Genomic DNA, 15467 nt, shown 5'->3' on the forward strand with positions numbered 1-15467 from the left:
AGCCCTCAGCAAAAGGTTCAGAGCCCTGCACTTCCTCCACAGAATGTACCGCCACCGCATGTTGCAGCATCCCAGAATCCCCCTCGGCAAATGCTGGAGAACAACCCACCTCACACGCAGAATGCGCATCAGCAAAGTGAACACCAACAGAACATACACAAACAGCAGCAGCAACCTCAGACGGGTCAGAGTCCCCCTCCTCAACATCACCCTCACAACTCTTCCCAGCAGATGACCCAGAACACGCAGCAACAGAATTCTCAAAGTCTTCCCCCTCCTCATCATGTCCCTCATGACCCCCCACAGCGTGGTCCTCCACAGACCAGCCCCATGCATGGGATGCCGCAGGGCGCCCCACAAGGAGCCCAGCCCGGTCATCCTCAGCCAGCCCCTCTCACCTCTCTGCCCCCCAGCCACCCTACCCCCCAACTACCCCCCCAGCCTAGTCCAGCAGACCGTGGAGATCAGAGACCTAGTGAGCCTACAAGTCGACCAGACTCTGTAGGCACCGCTGGTCCTCCGCAGCACAACATGATGAAATGTGGGCCTCCCAATGGTATTTATAAGCAGCAGGCCTTCAGCCCCAATCCCCATCAGACACAGCTGGTGGGTGGTAACCAGGGCAGGCAGGCTCCGAGGGGGGCAATGCCTGGCCACAATCCAGCCATGCCTCCTCACTCCCAAGGCCAGGAGAATGGAGCCATGGGTCAGTATGGCATGGGAAGCCCTCCGCATCCACACTACAGCCAACAAACCATGACCAGGCCCATGCCTCAATCAGCTCACCACCCTTATCCCAACCAGGCCATTAACCCCCACCACAACCCTGCTCACTACCCCACCTACCACCAGCAAGGAGGAGCTGCCTACCCCTACCACATGGCAGGCCAACAGCACCCTCAGGCCCACCCCAGCATGTACCCACCTGCTCAGTACCAGCAGCAACACTACTACCCCCAGCCCCATCTCCAAGCCCAGGCTCATGGACAGGCCAACAGTAGAGGGGGTTACCCCTCAGAGGACTGGCATCGGTCTCAGTACCAGCCTCGCCACCCGATGCCCCCTAACGCCTACCTACCTGTAGCCAGTGCCAATGTCAACGGGCGGCTGAAAGAGAGCAGTCTGTCACCACTGGGCTCAGAGGGCTCCAGCGGTGCTAGTCTGGTGTCTCCTGGCCCTGTGTCTGACGCAGGGCTGCACCCTGGAGGTCCAGGAGAGGGGAGGGGTGAAGGCAAGGAGCAGGCCGGCGGTGGCAGCCCGGCAAAGCAAGCCCGTATGGAGGAGAGCTCAGAGCAGCCTGAAAGCCCTAAAGAAATCTTGGACCTCGACAGCCATAATGCCGCCGCCCGTCGCCGTAGCACCCAGCCACCTCAACAGCAACACCCGGCTGCCTCTGCTGCACACATGGCGTCTGGCTTCATGTATGACCCTCGTGCTGTGCACCCCGGGATGCAGCACGGTGGGGTCCCTCCACCCCACATGATGGCTCGGGCTGGCGGAGTTGGTAGACCCCCTTACCCTGGCCAGCCTTACCCGGATCCGGGACACTACGCTGCCCAAAGACCCCACCCGCACCTGATGGAAGCGCTGCAGAGGCCCCAGCAGCTGCCCTACTCCCCGGGCCAGACACGCATGACCATGTACCGTCACCCCCGGGCTGGCGGACACTTCCAGGGCATGATGATCCAGCAGAGAGGCCTCGCACCAGAACACTTCCTACACCCGGGGTAAAATGGCTCATCAGTGGCTCATCGCTCTCATGTAGTTTATAGTTTTTTGTAGTCTGATATTATGCTTTCTGTTTGTGTAGTCTTGTGTCAATATGATTTCTTTTTTTATTTGAGCTACTATAGACCTCTTAATTTTGTCTGTTTCACAGTCAAAATAACTGTAAATCAAGTGCATATTCATTCACATCTAGTATTTGTGTCCATGAAGGCGGAGGAGGTGGTGATGGTTACAGTGAGAAGCTGACCCTAACAGTGGTTTATTCATTGTTGTCTGTCTATCTGTCTGATGATTGTCTCACAGGCAGCAGATGATGGCTGCTCCCGGTGGTCCTAGCAGTAAACAAGGAGTGTGACAAGCACCATATGAGCAGAGTGAGTGAGAATGCCTTTGCAGATCAGGAAGTGTGTGTCATACAGTGGCACAGATCTAACCCATTAAATTTGAACAAATCACCTGCTACTTATCATAAAGGTGTCAGTAGGCCTGTAGAGTCCATGTTGTGTGCCAATCCTAAATGTCCTGATATTTATGGATGTGAAACTAATTGTTTTTCTTTTTCTTTCAGGCTGAAGATTATCAAGGAACATCTGGACAAAGCAGTGTCCACCTGTCAGCAACCTACGACAGCCTCAGAATAGGACTGTGCTGTGCAGCCTTGATCTGGATTGTGCAGTGGGACAAAATGAAGTCTCTGTGATGTCCCTCTGTCTGTTTGAATTTGTCATGATGCACCAGGAAATATTACTCACACTAGAATGGACAGTGACAGCACCGGAGCCAAAAGGATGACAGTGTGGGCATGCTGACTGGGCTGACAGAGACAGTAGAGGGCGATAAAATACTTTTTCTAGAACCTCTGTAGGGTTTTACTCCACGTAAATCTCTTATTGATTTGTATACGCTGGACAAACTCTGCTCTATTTTCCCACCACTGGACTTTAAGATCCAACCGGGCAGCTGGTATTATTATAATAATAACAGTGGTAGTAATAATGTGATAGTTTATTGACCCCTGGAGAGAAATTCTCTTTTCGCTTGCCCCCCCCTGCACAGGGACGTCAGAGCACGGGGTCGTCTGCAGAACAGCCTCCTGGAGCTGGAAGGGATCCAGTGTCTAGAGCAGTTGCTTGCCAACATGGGCGCTTGAACCTGGGTCCTCCAGTCGAAAGGCAGTCTCTAACCACTAGGCCACCCTGCCACAAATAGGGGCCCCGGCCTTCAAGAACACTGGACAGCCTTCTCCTCTCCTATCAATCAAAACATGGATGAACTCAAATCAGAGTTCAGTTTTAGTCACTGAGCACGGCTTGTGCATCTTGTTTCTTGACTGTAGCGCTCGATGGACCTGAAGCCAGCTCTCACTGGAAGTCTACTGACGGGACTGAGGAGAAAGAGGACTGGTGATTAAGAGGAGAGGGACTGATGTTTTAACTACTATCTTCTGTTCCAAACATATTTTTAAACTCAGGTGTAGAAAAGGAGGTACTATGAGACTGTCACCCTAACCCTGTCGACTCACAGGCCCCTTGCAGTTGCCTTGGTTTCCTTGTTGAATGTATGTGTGAATGAGTAGACAATAATGTGAGTACAGCACAGTAGCCGTGTGTGAAAGGACAAGACACTGATCATCTGTCTGAAGCAAAAACCGTCCTGAAAATAGGCCCAGTTACTGTCCATTTCCACCCCAACTGAAACACAGTCTTGCTCTAGTTCTGGGGTAAACATATATGCATCTTTCAAAGCTGCCTTCATCGTTTAAGAATGTCTTTGACTAGCAGAGAGGGACTGGCAAAGAGGGCGCTGTTTGTATCTGACTCTGCAATGCACTAGGGATTTTATTAATCTAGACATCCTGGAATTGAGTGGCCTTGGATCGTCTCATTTTAAGTTGGTACTTGTTACCATATATATATGAATATATATTAAGTAAAACTCTTCACTGTAGCTGACTTACCTCTTGTCCCAGAAGAGGGAATTCTGAAATTCTCCCAAGGCGACATGTCCTGCTAGCTGGTATATGCACATACACAGAATGAACATGAACTAGAATCAACTATTTGTATACTACACTCTGCTCCTCCAGTGTTGTCATGGCCACCTTCAAATCCTGCTGTTTTATTTTTAATATGTCATTTTTCCATTCCACCTACAATTGTTGTCCCACTGTAGCTCCTTATGAGATTGTTTTGAGCATCTTTGTTCATTCACAGCCCGGGTCTTTGCGTGGTTGCTTCTTCGAGTGCTTCTTCTTCCCCAATTCAGTGTACTAAATGTATCCTCAGGGTGTACAGTTTCTATATACGGGTATTTTTCTGAATTATTTGAAGGAGGAGCAACACAAGGAAGAATAGGACTGGAATTGTGGCAAATTATTCCACCTCAGTTTTATGTGAAGAACCTGTTGAATTTTTAAGAGTCTGTATTATCAGTCCTGTGACAATGTTTGGCCTAGCTCACTGCCAACCTGTTTGACAGCTTTTTTTTATCAAGAAGCAAAGCCTGCCCTGCAATTTGGGAGCGCTTTTCCTTTTCATCAGTTTATTGGATGTGAGATGGATCTAATTTGAGTTAATCTACATTCCTGTTTCATTTGATGTCATAGCTTTTGTCATCACAAGTAATTTTGGCTTCTGATGATTTCTCTCAGAACAACCGTTGTATGTTCTCATAACCGGTGTGGATTGTGGAAGTTTTTTCCCCCACTTTATCATATCAATGTTGCACCTGTGAGCCCCACTGGTGCAGTTTAGTGATGGCAGCAAATGAATCTACCTCATATAGCCAGCCAGTGGCAACCACTAAGTCCCTCCACTTTTTCTCTTGCTCTGCCAGACTCCTGTAAGTCAACAATTTAGGACCAACTGGTCGTTTTAGCACCACTTCCAGTTTTAGGCTTCCAGAATTTGTAATGAAATGGCCTTACAATACCTTACCGTCTTGGGAGAAAAACCTTGTGTGTCAGGTTGCCGTGCCAAATCATGGTACTGACTGACCTTCTCAATGAGATGCTTTCATGTGATTACTCATCTTTCCATTCGTCATTGAGTGACTGTGTGTGTTCTGTAAAAGAAGCAACCCTTGAAAGTGTAGATTGTCCTTTTCATGGGTCTGTCCTTTGATTCTAAGGTTACTTCTGTGAGTTCTGTTGCTTAATCTCTTCATTATTGGAGTGTGATGAATGGGCATATTATTACATCATATGTCTGACATGGGACTCGGTGTATTGGTGTCTTTAGTTGTACAGATTGCATGCCTTCCTGCCCACCGAGTTTGTTGAAACTAGACAAACTGTAGGCAGTGTTCCTGTTGTTATACAGTGTAGGTTTGTAATAGGCAGCATAGAGTTTGGCAGCATTATAATGCCCTTAGTAATAGATACCTAAGGCATTGTAAGGAAACATTTAAGGAAGGATGATGGAATAGGAAAATGCTAGAAGCTGTGAGACAATGTTATAAATGTGTCACACAATACTTGTACAAGGATGTTTTGCTATTTTGCTAAAATAGGGAATTGTCTCATTGTTTAGTGGGCCTGATAGACGAGGCCGTCTTGGAGGTAGTGTGTTCACTTGTGCTGTCCAGTGTATGAAGGACAGTGTTGTTTTTAAAGGTCTGTGAGGTTGTGATACTGTCTTATGGTGTACAGATGTGTGTGTATTTCTGGTGTGTAGGTTCTGCACCAGATGATTTGGAAGTGTGTATACAACTCTCACTTCACTCTCACTTCTACTCTGCTGTCATCTCTCTGCACTAGTGAAAACCATCTAGTTGTGATTAAATGTGAATCATATTTATTTGCTCTTTTAAGAATTTTTGTACATTTTTTTGACTTGTTTTTAATATAAATGTGCTGTCTGTTCTTTTGTTTTTTTTGGGATGTTTTTGTTTTCATTTTTAAGCAGTTGACTTTTACCTCAGTAGCATGGTGGCATTGAAAAAGACCCTGTATGTTTCATTTTTATGTGACGTTTACAAGTTCTTATCTGACTGACATAGATTATTTTGGAAATGGACCGAAGTATTTTCTATACTGTACATTTCTTAGAAATAAATAACTTTTCCTGAACAAGAGTATGTTTTGCTCTCTTTTAGGGTGGTCCCTTCATTTTCAGTGAAGAAATTACAGTATCTGAATTTGAAGGAAAAAAAAGGGAGAAGTTAAAGACTGGTTAGGTTTTAGAAAAGGTATGATATTTTTATTATCATAGGAATATTATGTTTTATCGGCAAAAAGGGAAATATTTTTCCATTATTCCATGTTTTTGCTTTTCCCCCCCCATATATTTTGTTTTCCCCCCATTGTTTTGACCAGGAGTTTGTAGTCAGTTACAGTTGTATTCCCTTTTCTAATTAACACTTTTGTGAATGAAGAGACATAAGACAAGGGCGCACTATTCCGTGATAATGGGGCATGTGTCTATAATCCGTTAAAGAAACTGAAAGGCTGCATCTAATGAAATGCAAACAGACAAAACAAGTGGGCCGCTTCAACACAATGCATTAATCTCTTGTAGCGCCTCGCAGCGTCGGCTTCAATTAGTTGTTTATCTTCTTGACGCGCACCCCTCCACAGATTGTCTGTTTTCGTTTGCGCTCCTTCCTCCTCCGACTCTTCTCGCTGACCTATAATATCTCACGTCTGCAGGAGTCAGTGACGTCGACGTGACGCGGCGCAGTGTTTAAGGAAGCAGCAGTGCTCCTTATGCTGCGTTCAATGACTCCTCGTAAACTCGTATTGTAAATATCAGATTGAAGTTGAATCAACCACAAACTATTTCCCACCTCCATTCTCTGATTTGCGTTTCTCATAATTAGTCATTATCCTAACACACTAAAGTAGCTGAGAAATGGCAAAAAGGTATTTCTCCGTGCGGACGTCTAATACACACTAACATAGGCCACCTTCTTTACCCCATAAACGTCACATCTTGGAAACTTGAGTATTACAAAGTTGTCACTTCATAGGAAAATTTCATATCCAGAAGTCAATTTTTCCAGTTACACCCATGTCTTAAATTATTTATTCAAATTGAAAACTACGTTGAGTCTCTTAAACTGATGAAAAAAATGCCTACTCTAAAAATGTATTGTGAAATGTTTTGCTTAAGTCTTCCATTTCTCTTTTTTAATTAATTTTTTTATATTGCTTTGAACTGAACTGTTGTGTCTGAGTATTTGTACGTACATTTATTTTTTGCATTAAAAAGGAAAAACGGGGGAATAAAAAAACAAAAAAACCCTGAAAGTATCATTTCCCAGCACTTTGTTGGGTCGTTCATGCACGTACAACCCGAAATGACAATATTTCCTACAGCACTTGAAGGCAGCACAAGTGCTCAACGTTTGTCGTTGGAGCTGTTTTTAACCAAGGCAGCAAGTAACGTTATATTTATCCGATTCGCAGGACAGGTATGTTCACTGGCGAAGTGACAGATTTCTAGACACACAAATTCATCAAAATCAAACGGCAACAGACATTAATATAAATAGTTTCGTTTAACAACCGGAAAATGTTAGTTCACAGCCACAACGATATTAGTCGCAAACCGGCGATTATAGCTAATCTTAACTGTAACTTACAGTATAACGCTGTTCTTTGTTTGTATTTCGTGACACTGCAGTGAGAAACTAATTTATATGATAAAAAAAAACAGCCCCGTATCCGTTTTGTCGTGTGTCGCTGTTGTGTGGCTCTCAGCTGGACTGTTGTTTACTAAATCGTCGCGAACAGCTGTCGAGGCACCAGTAAATGAATCCCATTGTGCAATAACGTTTTTTCACATTTATTAGATGATAAGTAAGATGAAAGTATGCGAATATAGTTGGTTGATATTTTAAAGAAAAATAAGACAAAAAATGCTCTCAATTCTATGAAGAATTCATTGACCAGCGTTCAGGCTCCTATTCTAGCTGTTTTGTTGTTTATTGTCCTCTGTTTTCTACATGAGTAGGCCTATCAGTCATACACTGAAAGTCCTAAGCCTGCATTTTCTGTGTTCCGTGTAGAATAACGGTAAGTATTAACGTATGCTAAAACCAACTGCTGAGGAACTGAAAGCACTTGGTTGGCTTTTCCCATTTCATTTTCTTTGTGTAGCAAAGCTGTCACCTGCGACTCTCGAAACTGAGCTCTTCTTCTGACCTTTCTTTCAGACCTTCTGTTCCCCATTTCTGTTTTCTCTCATCAGGCTTATCAGCCGTACCCAACCACAGTGAAAGACTGGCGAAGCCGATCCTTGACCATATGGCAGTCCGGCGACAGCGCCACCATGTGGCCGTGGTGTGTTTGCTGCTGTGCTGTGTGACCCCGGCCGTGCCCGTCCCTGACCCCAGGCACAGGGAGGCTCTCATGCAGCTGGAGGCCTCCATGCAGACTGGGGGGCAGGTGGTGCCGTCTGAGGCCGAGCAGCGGCTGGACGCTCAGCTACGCAAACTGAAGAAGGAGGAGATGGGGAGAGCGGACTTCCCACCCGCCATGCACTTCTTCAAGGCCAGGCACCTCATCAGGAACAGTCCCATCTACAGCCTGCTGCAGAAGATGCCTAAAGGTAGCTGTGATGCACACACACGGTCAGTTGAGTCCAGGTTGTCTGTTTCTGCTCAGGTACTGACAGACAGCAGGCTTGAACGATTGAAATCACTCATTGTTAAAAAGTGTAATGCCAGTGGGTATGGTGGCATTTCTCAATTGAATAGTCCTTGCTTCTGTTTGTGAAATATTATTCTGCTTCCAAATGAGCTGTCCAGTCCTTTCTCCCTTGACTAGTCTGACAGTGGCCTGCTGTCACAGTGTCTTTCCAGTGTGGGGGTTGTGAATTAGCTGGAAAACCCCCAAATTTGGACTTGTCCACCCAGGGAGTAGTTATGAAGATTTTTCTAGTGACAGATTTGCAGTCAGATTTGTACCAACTTAAAAGCATGTTGACCTATTCCTGTAGTTTCATGGCTTCCATTATTATTAAATTACATTATGTCATTTAGCAGACGCTTTTGTCCAAAGCGACTTACAATAAGTACATTTTTCTATATCAGACATTTTCAATGTCAGACAGCTTTACGGCCCTGGACAGTCCAATGTTATTAGAATAGCCTATGAATAGCCAAAGTGAACATATACAGCAGGAACTGATAGGATGATACAACATCAGGCCCAATGCAACGTCCTTTCATGTGTTGAATGTGCCATTTGCTACAGCTCTCTCTCTTCTCCAAGCTCTATAATAATGAGACAGTTTTATCTCTATGGCATGAACCTCCTTGAACACAAACCTCTCCTGGACCTAGACAAGATGTTAAATCCCTTATCATGCTGTGGTTAGAGACTGTTGGGACAGGACAGATGTTTGCGGTCCTCCAGTCAGGCACAGGACACAGTGAAGAGGTGCAGTTCATCAGGTTGTGTGAGCACAGGGACCAGATCAATGGCATATTCCTTCAGTAGACAGGGAACAATACCATCTGGGCCATAATGGGTTGTCTTAGGATTCAACCTCATCTCTCCAGTGCTGCATAATTCTTCCAGTCTGACAAGCTTAGCAACAGGAAAGACTGTGTAAGTGGTGTTCCCTGTCCTTGCTTCAGACAAAAAGCCGTTCAAGACCTCTGCCACATTGGTAATCAACACTGTTTTTGACTGCCAGCCCAAGCTCTCTAATGATGGATTCCCTCCACTTTTTGAGCAGGTGGATGCCTAGTCAAGTCAAACTTGATGATGTCTTTAATGTTGTAGGTCTTTGCCCAACAGACCAGTCTCTGGACAGTGTTCTAGCTGTAAGATATCTAATCATAGGTTTGTTTCAGGGGGAGTCCTCCATGTCCACGACTTGTCCATGGTGGAGGTGGAGTGGCTAGTGAGGAACGTGACCTACCGACCCCACTGCTACATGTGCTTCACTGACGACCAGTCCATCAGGTTCCTCTTCTCGTCCAGCTGTCCCAAACCTCTACCCCACTGCTCTCCCTGGACGCTGCTGGAAAACCTCAGGGCCAAGATGGTCAATACCACAGACCTAGACAACAGGTAACGTATTCTAGTAGTAGTAATTGGTTCATTCAAAGAATAGAATATAATAGAATGGAATAGAATAGAAAACAGGCCACAAAACAATTAATCTCCCAAAGCAATAGATCTGCCCATAATCTCACTCTTACATTTGTTTTTTTGAAGCACAATTTTTGTCTGCATTCTTTTGTTTGTGTGTCCATGTCCAAGGGAGGTGAAAGGAAAAGACACAACCAGCACATGCTACTTTATTGCATTCTAAAACTTTGTGCCAACTTTTTGCCAATCATCTAGGTTGCCTCCCTCCTTTACATTATTCCTGGTGGTGTCTGAACACAGTCAGCATAGTTGGAGAAGTCAGGGCTTGTTTTGCTCCCTTCAGAAGAAGCTGTTTGCCATTCATTTTTGTACAGTATGAAAAACAACTTTCACAGACTTGAAAATCCATTACAGCAATCATCGATTTGGTTTAGTCAAAGTTTCTGTTTTATTGTTATTTCACTGTTCCCAGAGAGAGTGTTTTCATATCAGTGTGTGCACTATATCACTGTCAATCACCTGACACCCACAAGAAGAAAGGGAAGACTCCTCCAGGAAAAACTTTACTGTCATATCCATGTCTTTATATTTAGGAAGTCTGTTACCTAGGACAGCGATTCATTTCAAGATAGGTTTGACACCATAAAGTTTGTATTTAAAAAATGACAAAATACGAGTAAATAAAAAAAAAATCTAATCACATACGGCATGTATTGCAAAATGATTGGCGGAGTTGTAAACCAGACGTGGACAGTAGTAAATGGGCGACGACTCTAAGGCTACGTTCAGACTGCAGGCAAAAGTGGCCCAAATCTGATTTTTTTGCTCATATGTGACTCAGATATGTTTTTTTCATAACAGTGTGAACAGCACAAATCACATGGAATCTGATCTTTTCAATTCTGATTTGGGCCACTTTCATATGTGGTCCTAAATCAGATACAGGTCTGATTTTTTTGCAATGCGACCTCAGTCTGAACAGTCGTATCGGAATTTATGCGACTTTTACGTCACTCTAGATCGTCATTCGTCACAATTCTGCGCTGGCGGGAGTCACTCAGTGAATACAAACATGGAAGACAGCTGCGATGGAGGTAGTCAGTGGAGGGACAGTGAGGTGTTAGACCTCATAAGTATTTCTGTAATTCTGTACAAGCAAAACTTGAGGGGTCGTATCGTAACCGGTCTGTGTTTGACAGCATATCGAAACAAATGGCCGAACGGGGCCACAGAAGAACATCAACTTATAAATGAAACCGTAAACACTGACTTCAGTGGCCTCCATGTTTACTTCCGTACGACAGCGTGCTGCGTGTGACGTCTTTGTTATTGTTCTTTTGTGCATGTGGGTCAGTTCAGGACCGTGACCAGTTCACACTGGAATCTGATATTGGCCACATTTAAAAAATAATGTGAACAGCCAAACAAAAAAATCGGATCTGAGCAATAAATCCGAATTGAGCACTAAGGCTTGCAGTGTGAACGTAGCCTAAATTACACTTAGAGTTTATGAGGCCCTGAAACGCCACTTACACAATCTTTCCTGTTCCTAAGCTTGTCAGAGTGGAAGAGTTATTCTCCATTGATCTATATTCATGGTCACACCCATGTCTTTCCGTGCGTGTACGCAGCATCATGGGCAACCTGACACTCTTCACTGACCAGGACCCAGAGGCAGCCTACCCCAGCCAGGATGTGGTGTGGAAGAAGTTTGAGCAGGCCTTCATCGTAATGTGGGGTCTGGTCACATACGCTCCTGTGTTCAGAGACTATTACTACCAAGGCCTCGCCCAGTTCTACATGGACAACGTCATGTATCTGGAGCTGCGGGCTTTACTCCCAGAGGTAAACATATGTACATACATACAGTACATATGTTTACATGTGTGTGTGAAAATGCCACACACATACTTTTTCTCTCTTGTTTGATGAGCTCAGTGCAATCACGTGTCTGCTAATTCATCATCATTTCCTCATTTCTTTAATTGTGATCAATATTGCGTCATGCGTTTTGGTGCTCAGACATACGAGTTGGATGGCAGCACCCATGACAGAGCCTGGACTCTGAAGACCTACCAGGAGATCACCAGACAGTTTGTAGCAGAGCACCCAGACTTCTTTGGGGCAAGGATCATCTTCACAGTCAACAGGTGAGTGCGATGAATGAAGCCAACATCCTCCAACCTTTAATATTTTGAAAGACCATTTCCAACATGCAGGCTGGGGTTGGTCTGAATTTCACCTAGTCTGAATTGCACCCTCCATGATGGCACTACAACAGTCTACACCATGCTGACAGCCATATATTGGGTCTGTGTCCTTCAGGGGGTTGAATGCATCCATGGTGACTGCGGCTGTGGAGGAGGCGATGAAGCTGCAGAGAGACTTCCCAGAGATCATGGCTGGTTTTGACCTGGTGAGAGACAGCTGCAGTTAAGGTCGTAATAGCAGTAGTATTTGTACTAACAGCAGCAACAGTAGAGGTAGCAGTGGCAATGATTTATACTGACAGATACAAAAAATCTAGATGCTTTTAAATTTCACTTGTCATGCTGCTAATCAAACTTTCTTGAAGTTTCATCCGACTTTATCACAACTGCATCGGAATTAATGAAAACAAAACGTACATAACGTTATTTAAAATGGCTGTAGCAATCGCATGGCTTCTCCATTTGTTGAAAAAGTGTTGACTTTCCCTCTGTATGTGTAGGTGGGCCGTGAGGACAGTGGCAGATCCCTGTGGTACTTCAGAGAGGCCTTGTCGCTGCCAGCAGAGAGAGGGGTCACTCTCCCTTTCTTCTTCCATGCTGGAGAGACTGGTGAGCTCATCCACTCCTGATGTATAATGTTGTTGCATTCAGTTTTTATATCCATTTCACATATAGCCTCATTTATGTGGCTCTATAGTTAACACAGACATGTTGTTAAGCATTTCAGTGGGTAGTGATGATGAACTTTGCCCAGATAAAACCGTAAACCATGTCCTAAATGAGTATTGCTCTCTGGATTGAATGATATACAGTATATGTAAGGCTGCATCTATAGCCTGATGTATTAAACCATACACTGTGACTCAAAATGAGGTGCAGCCCTGTTTCAGGTGGGTTGCCACATGACCAAAGTAATAAATTCTTCAGTGAGCCTGGGTCCAGGGACGAGAAACTAAATTTCTCTTTTGGGTCCTGAGCCCTGAAATCATTGGAGAACCATCAGTCTATGTGTTATAGTAACAATCCAACTACATGAATTTACTGTTTCTCTGCCACATGTACATGTAGATCTTCAGGGCACAGAGGTGGACCAGAACCTGTTGGATGCGCTGTTGTTCAACACTTCGCGCATCGGTCATGGATTTGCTCTACTTCGCCACCCGGTGGCTAAGGATCTGTCCAGGAAGGGAGGGGTTGCTGTGGAGGTGTGTCCCATCTCCAACCAGGTACACCGTCATCTTTTGAACCATACTGTGTGTTAATAATACTTTAAATGTTCAGTTCAGATGATATCGCTATATAGGTTTAGTTTGATTTTTAACATCCCAAACCAACTTCATATTAGGGCTTCAAGGCTGTAATGGAAGTAACGGCTTGTAAACAAGTAAAAATCTCCTTTCTTGTCACCATTCAGGTGCTGAAGCTGGTAACAGATTTGCGAAACCACCCTGCAGCTGTGCTGATGTCAGAGGGCCACCCGCTGGTGATCAGTTCTGATGACCCTGCCATGTTCGGTGCCTCCGGCCTCTCCTACGACTTCTACGAGGCGTTCGTGGGCTTTGGGGGGATGAGCTCCAATATAGGCTCTCTCAAACAGCTGGCCATGAACTCTATTAGGTGAGGCTCAGCTGAGACATCAAGAGATGGGATTTACAATTGACAATTTAGTTGTGTATTTGAGTGCTCACACATGCATTTGGCTGTGTGTGTGTGCGTGTGTCTGAAATGGCTGCTCTCTGACATTTCCCCTTCTGTTTTCCAGGTACAGTTCTTTGTCTCCAGAGCAGCAAGGGAAAGCCATGGTTCTGTGGCAGAGAAAATGGGATAAGTTTGTCTCTGAAAACTCCTTTTAAATCGAGTGCTGGAGCTTTTTTATAACGTTGTCTGTAGGGCAAACTTCAGACTTCATTATCATGCCTTCATGTTGCCTTTGAGAAAGGAAAGACTTTTGGCATAGCCTTAATTATGAATGGAAATGGGAAATGTAAATACTGCTGCGTAGGCAAGCAAGTCTATGGCAAGCACTCATATAAAAAGGTACAACAAAGCCGGTTTTAGATGATATGAAATTGGCCCACATCGCCCCCCAGTGGAATTGGCTGTATACAGCCAGAGGTGCAATCAGAGCAGAACACTCCTGCGTCTGAGCTTGCTCCCACTGAACGGAGGGCCATTACTTTAACCACACAAGGACTTGTGAAAGGAAACAGTTTCAATCAAAAGCATTTCATTATACATAGCTTTTATCATTTGCAAAGGATTTTATTTGCACTTTAATTGATGAATCAGGTGGAAACAGTACGAAACAGCATTGTTTACTGGTTTAAATGCAGAGTGATTTATCTTTGGGGAATGTTTGTTGTTTGCTTTTGTGACGTGAGAACTGATAGCTGACTGGGTATGAAAACCTCTGGGCTTTGAAAAAGTGTTTGCGGAGGGATATGAAGATAAGGATTTTTTACTTGAATTCATACATTGTAGACTGTATCGTTTTGCTACTACATTACAGCACACCTGCACACTGATCATGTCATAAACTCTATAAAACAATATTTTTTCAATGGAAAACATAAGGTGAAACAGAGTAGCGTTCTTGTTACCTCTATGACCATGGGTGATTCAGTGTAGATTTGTGCACATGAACTTTGACAAAGATAGAGCCAAGACGTGCTTTATGAGTATTATCAGCAGACAGTGTTTTTAGGCTGCGTTCACACATAGCGTTTTTTCCCCAACCACCAGCGCCCTTTTCTCATTAAAAGCAATGGGAAGCGGCCGCAAGGCGCACAAAAGGCAGCCGCTCCCGAAAAGCGCTGCAGCTGCGTTTTTTTCGTCAGAGCGGAGCGCTTTCAAAAGTTTAGAAATGTTCAACTTTTCAGAAGAGCGCCGGGTGACGTGAACCGCTTTTTCCAGCCAACCAATTGCGATAACAGAGACGCTGGCCGTTTCCCATAGCAACAACAAATATGGAGAAAGTGAAAGTGCCGGTGGAGAAATTGGACGTTGTAATAAGTGAATTTCCGTTACCGCAACAGCGATCATAAAGGCAGTATGGATTATACTGGACATGTATTGGAAATATCTGGTAAGCCTTTGCTTGTTGCACAACACTGTTCTGTCTGCTAGAAGTGAACCAGCTGGTTAGTGAGCTAGCAGCTGCTCAGCTAACGTCAGGTGACGTTGCCGTGATCCGCTTTTTATTTCTCCTCACAAAAAGCGCTTCAGGCAGCGCTTTTTCCACATCAAAAAACGCTATGTGTGAACACAGCCTAGTGAGAATGATTCTATCAACAGAAGGTGATTTAAAAGGTATGCTGGGTGGGCCCAACAATCAGTCATGAAGTCTGCAAAACCTGTTTACTAATCATTGTTTACTAATCATTATCTGGCACTGCTCAAGGGAGCAGTGCTAGATATAAAATTCCTGGTTACACAGATATTGGAAACTAACAAAGGAGGGAATTATTTATATTCATATAAATTAA

At 44.5% G+C, this 15467-nt stretch overlaps 2 protein-coding genes across 4 annotated transcripts in view; both read left to right on the forward strand.

Moving 5' to 3' along the window:
• Window positions 1–2832, forward strand: part of cecr2 (CECR2 histone acetyl-lysine reader) — a 37204-nt gene extending 34372 nt beyond the window's left edge. The window contains exons 18-21 of the mRNA XM_071896844.2: window positions 16–256; window positions 317–1727; window positions 2032–2102; window positions 2297–2832. Of these exons, the coding sequence (XP_071752945.2) occupies window positions 16–256; window positions 317–1727; window positions 2032–2083 (1704 nt within the window). The 3' untranslated portion in view covers window positions 2084–2102; window positions 2297–2832. The remainder of the gene's footprint in view (window positions 1–15; window positions 257–316; window positions 1728–2031; window positions 2103–2296) is intronic.
• A 4218-nt stretch (window positions 2833–7050) lies between these two features.
• Window positions 7051–15413, forward strand: ada2a (adenosine deaminase 2a). 3 transcript variants are annotated; one of them, XM_078283218.1, is made up of 10 exons: window positions 7051–7140; window positions 7920–8279; window positions 9532–9751; window positions 11404–11617; window positions 11795–11922; window positions 12098–12188; window positions 12483–12591; window positions 13051–13208; window positions 13397–13599; window positions 13745–15413. In XM_078283218.1, the coding sequence occupies exons 2-10, from the start codon at window positions 7976–7978 to the stop codon at window positions 13833–13835; spliced, it is 1518 nt and encodes a 505-aa protein (XP_078139344.1). In that variant the 5' UTR covers window positions 7051–7140; window positions 7920–7975; the 3' UTR covers window positions 13836–15413. The 3 variants fall into 3 exon arrangements, with proteins under 3 accessions (XP_078139344.1, XP_071752950.2, XP_078139345.1); XM_078283219.1 differs by having other exon boundaries at window positions 7086–7140; window positions 7885–8279; XM_071896849.2 differs by having other exon boundaries at window positions 7067–8279.
• The last annotated feature ends 54 nt before the right edge of the window (window positions 15414–15467 follow it).

The sequence above is a fragment of the Centroberyx gerrardi genome, chromosome 4 (assembly GCF_048128805.1).
Source record: "Centroberyx gerrardi isolate f3 chromosome 4, fCenGer3.hap1.cur.20231027, whole genome shotgun sequence".
Classification (NCBI taxonomy): Eukaryota; Metazoa; Chordata; class Actinopteri; order Beryciformes; family Berycidae; genus Centroberyx; species Centroberyx gerrardi.